The 4,833-nt window shown below is 46.8% G+C and overlaps 1 protein-coding gene across 1 annotated transcript in view; it reads right to left on the bottom strand.

The window, feature by feature from the left end:
* ARHGAP1 (Rho GTPase activating protein 1) overlaps positions 1–3,955 on the bottom strand; it is a 17,486-nt gene extending 13,531 nt beyond the window's left edge. The window contains exons 1-2 of the mRNA XM_010015527.1: positions 3,766–3,955; positions 2,883–2,975 (exon numbers count right to left, since the gene is read on the bottom strand). Coding sequence (XP_010013829.1) covers positions 2,883–2,975; positions 3,766–3,904 — 232 coding nt within the window. The 5' untranslated portion in view covers positions 3,905–3,955. The remainder of the gene's footprint in view (positions 1–2,882; positions 2,976–3,765) is intronic.
* Between the last annotated feature and the right edge of the window lie 878 nt (positions 3,956–4,833).

The raw sequence follows: 4,833 nt of genomic DNA, 5'->3' as shown, positions 1-4,833 counted from the left end.
GCAATGCCATCCCTGCTCCTTCCCACGGACAGCCTCTTCCAGGAAGATCCCAGCCTCCAGAAGAGACTGGAGCACAGGGCATAAAAGGAAAGTCTCTGTGAAGCTGCTGCACTATTTTTAAATGAAAAACAAAAGCAAATCCCTTATTTTGCTGTCAAATTTCTAGCAAAATCTTTTCAATGTTATTTTCCCCCTCTTTAGGCCAGATATCCAGGATATTCAAATCCAGCATGCCTTGAACTCAATGAGGAATTAAAGTCAGCTAGAAAACGAGTGTGTTAACTTTCTGTCATCAAAACTGGGCTTTTAGTAAGTTTAAATTAACACCACACACCCCTCCTTCCTGCAAGAAGCAATTACTCTTCTGACCACACAGGATAACCCTGGGATCATGGAGTTCAGCCCGAGGATGGGAACCAGCCTTCTGTTTTTGTCTCAAAATAGCATCAGCATCCCAGAATGTACTTCAGGGAAGGCAGGAACGGAGTTAGCCATATGCTTTCTGCTCTCAAGTGCACAACAGGGAAGGACACAGAAGAGAAAGCTCATAAAGCAGTAGAACGGGTAAAACAGCCCTTGTTCTGCTGCCATTTCCTAATATTTACAAGAGAACCAGGTTGGAGCTACTTGTTTCAGGCTCAGGATGAGGAGTGCTCATTGCACACGAAGGTGCTGACAAGCACAACTTGTCAGGAGAGCCAGATGCAAACAATTTCATATTAACCCTCCAGTGCAATTTTGACTCTCCAGGCTACTTCTAGTAGCATTTTCCCAGATTTTCTCAGATTGGCTCCAACAACATCCCAGAGAATATCACCCATTCTCCAAACAGTTCATGTTATTAATTTTTGACCAAGAAATCTGAACAAACAGCTTCACCCCAGAGGCCAGGTTACAACTCAGGCCCTGCAGATCAACTTAATAAATCCTGCTTCCAGGAGATGAGACACCAGCAAGTCTCTAAACTATGTGGCAGTAAATCCACTATTTGGAGCTATGCTACTACTCCAATGCCAAGAACGGCATCTCACCATGTTATGTGTGTGGGACCATCACATGCTTCCAGACAAACCAGCTACTGGTGAAAACTGGCCAGGAGCAACCAACAACAGAAGCTTCTCTGAGCTGCTTCTGCACTATGCAGAGACACAACAGGGATAGACAGCTCACTAGAAATACCACTTTAAACCACTGTCAGGGAAGAGATCTCCTTCAGGATGCAGGCACAGCTCCCAGTCAGCCATCAAACCACTTCCAGATCCTTTCAGGAAGTTAGATAATTCATTTGCTATCCTAGACAACGTGTCAAACATTCCAACAGCCACTGAGACACACCTCCACTGGAGTGATACTCCATTCAGAGAGCTCAGGAAAAAACACTAAATGGTGTTACCTTGGAACAGAAATCCCACAGAGAGACTGGTGCTTACATCAGGAGGCAGCACACAAAGTATACCCTGGGTTTGGGCTGACATTCCAGACTTATCAATGTCTCTGATCTAAACTCTCTGCTAAGCACTTTGTCTGAAGCTTTGTCTGAAGTGAACAACAGAACCAGTTAACTCATCAGCTCCCAGAGTTCAGAAACACCAGTTACCTCTGCCATCTGCATCCAAACTGTCTAGCTATCATCACTGAAATGATGGAGTCCCCACAGATGGAGGGACACTCCCCCACTTCCAGCAGAGGGGTGCAGACCTCTATAAAACCCAGTCCTGAAACTCCAGCCCCATGGAAAAGAAGGTCAGTAACACATTTGCAAATGAAAGCACTTGGGGCAAATCTACAAGACACAGTGGCCCAAATGCTAAATACCTGGACCTGTGAACCTGAGCAGCCAGAGGCACAAAGGACAACAAAGTTTACAGTTATTGTTTTGCTCCCCAAATGATATAACATGAGAGGTTAGGAGAAAGAAAGCTCATTCTAGGAAACAGCCCAAAAAAGAATGATGTCGGGACAACTCTTACCAAGGTACGTGCCTGATAATCTTCCCTCTGTGGTAAAACCCTGCTGCAGAACAACCCTGAATGCAAAGGACTCCAGCTCGTGCTCTGCTTCTTTGCAATTTCATATGTGGGGCAGGGAGCACGGTAAAGGAAAGGCAATAGGAGGGGTAGGAAGTGGCTATAGATAATCGAGGAGGAGGAAGTGTAAATCAAGTCACAACAGGTTGAAGAGGAGGTTTGTCTTTTAAACATGGAACACAAGACAAACTGGGATTACCCTTCCCTCAGGCTTACCACAGCAACATAAAGAATATCCCCAAAATCCTTTCCTATGGAGGTCTCGGCAATAAATTGCCATGAATTAGTGTCATTAAAATAATATGGATAAGGTAACCACATAGAGAAAATCCAAATGCTTCTGATACTGAATGATCAGGTCTTTCCTTGCAGTGGGACATGGGCCTATTCCCCCGTTTCAGATTTCTGTATATGCTGTTTCTGGACAGGATGGCAAGCTCTGGCCACTCAGATACAAGAGAGCTTACAGACCTACTGCGAATTACTCAGTCAGCTGAGGACAGTCAGCTGTGTACTGCATAACTAGATAATTTCCGTGGCATTACCACACAAAAACCATGTCTTGTGCTCAGGATATAGTCAAAGACCACATCTATTCAGCAAAAGCAACCAAGTCCTACTAATAATATAATCAAGACAGTAAGAGCCACGAAGCAATGCAAGATTAACCAAGGTCAGTGGAACGTGACACACGTGGCAAGCATTCAAGAAGTTTGGTGCTCCTTCTCTTTAGGATGCCAAGTGTCATTGCCACTTGGGCCTGGCATATAGCAGGTGCCCCCACAACCCCATTAGAAAGACCCTTCCCCAGTCCAGCTGCAAAGACATCAAAGGATAAAACAGAAAGTCCACTACCTGCTACTTCCACAATGTGGTGCCTGGCGATATCATAGTAGGGATCATCCCACTGGAGGTGAGTGACGGGCTCTGGGGAGCCTTTGGAGTCCTCTGCACAAAACACAAGGAACAAGCAATTAGAAGAAGGGATTTGGATCACCTTGGCCAGGGGTACAGGGATGAGAAAAAGTGGTTCTTCAACATAGGGGGGACTAATGTATGTACCTGTCCACCTTGGAAACACTCCTTTGAAATTCTGAGAGGAAAAGAGCAGCAATGGCTTCAGAAGAGACCTGTCAATCCTATGGGGGCCAAATGTGTCCCTCAGACTGTACACCCTCTCAAAAACGACTGTTCAGATAGGTCACAAACATTCACAAAGACCAAAATCCAAGTGCCAAAGGCAACATCATGGCTTTTCAGAGGAGAAGGATCTTAACATCACCCCTGGATGCATGGTCCCATCCTATAAGCCCTTAAGCTAATTTCCCTGACCTCTTTGGGCAGCAGTCCATAGGACAGGATTCCAGAGCAGCAACTCAATCTCCAACCCCACTTCTTACATGGAAGTTCAAGACCCTTCAACTCAGGAAGGCCAACCTACCCTATAAGAGACCATGATAGAGGACACTTAAGGACTTGGAGCATGTCTGTACCGTCAGCACCTAAGTGCAGTCAGCCACAGGATGGGGGAAAGTACATTTACATCAGCTTGCTCAGAGCTTTTTAGTGCTGTTTCAGTGGCAGGGCTAATTCACCTGGGTGTGGTACAAGATTAATGTGTCTATAAAGCTTTCAAACGGAGCTGGGCCTCTCTGGAGATGTAGATATGACCACAGTGCTGCAGGACAAACAATCCTTTTTGGCCAAAACCCAGACCCCAAACAAGCAGGATGCTTACCCGACTTAGGAAAAGCAGGGGCTTCATCTGCTGGCCAGCTCTCATCATCTATGGAGGCCAGTTTGAGCTGGCTGAGGGACTGGTTGGTGTCATCCAAGTTCAGGTCATCCTGAAGCTCCGAGAGTGGGTCCGTAGCCATGGTCCCCAGACACTGTGGTTTGTTTTGCAGTGTCTAGAACAAGGACTGCAGAGATTGCTGGGTGAGACACAGAGATCACAATTTACCTCCCCATAGAGGCTCTTCCTCTTCCCCCTGATTTCCTCCAAAATCCTCCCTTTACGTATCCAGAGATCATACTTCCCCTCCCCCTTAACACCGGCAGAAGCTCCTCCTACTCCTCCAAGCCAGAAGCACTGACATATGTCAGATTCTTTCGTGCCGATTGCTATCAAAAGACCATCAGGAGCAGGTACCAACGCTCTCGGAGTCCCTGCTTGGCCAAAGCTCTGTATGGAGTAGTTTCTCTCCTGAAATGTGAGCAGCAACAAGATGCTGAGGAAGGCGACAGGCTACACCAGCCCCTGCCTGATACGCCCCCTGTACCGGCTCTGAGCTCCCCCTCCTTGCGACAGGCTGGCACCAAGCCCAGTTGTTTCCACAGTTGGCCCAGTGCTGGAAGCATTCCCAGGAATCACCCTCCCTTCTCCCCAGAAGGGAGGGCTGGAGCTCTCAACAGCACTGAAGTGGGTGCTTCAGCATGCTGGGATCTGAACGCAAAAGCAGACAAGTTCTTAAAACAGGATTTCATAGGCTGAGCTAGTAAGACAGAGAGAACAATACACACACAACACTCATCTCCTTTCAGCATCACCCAGCAAACCCTTTCTCCTATGTAACAGCAAGCAGCAAGGAATCCTCTCTTTAATCTAAAGCCATACAGCTAGAATGAGTATTTTACATCAAGCACGCCATAATACTGAGGAGACCAAGGAATTAAGAGGTCCAAGAAACAGACACTTTAGTGCATTTGCTGCTGCTTGCAAACATTTCTCTCTCACCTGGAGCAGATGACGTGTCAACCCCAGGACTGAGCCAGTACAGCACACAGCACCTCCTAGGGGTACCAA

This window comes from Nestor notabilis, unplaced genomic scaffold (assembly GCF_000696875.1).
Source record: "Nestor notabilis isolate BGI_N333 unplaced genomic scaffold, ASM69687v1 scaffold13745, whole genome shotgun sequence".
Classification (NCBI taxonomy): Eukaryota; Metazoa; Chordata; class Aves; order Psittaciformes; family Psittacidae; genus Nestor; species Nestor notabilis.
The sequence above is the reverse complement of the archived record's forward strand: the minus strand, read 5'-3'. Positions and strand labels throughout refer to the sequence as shown.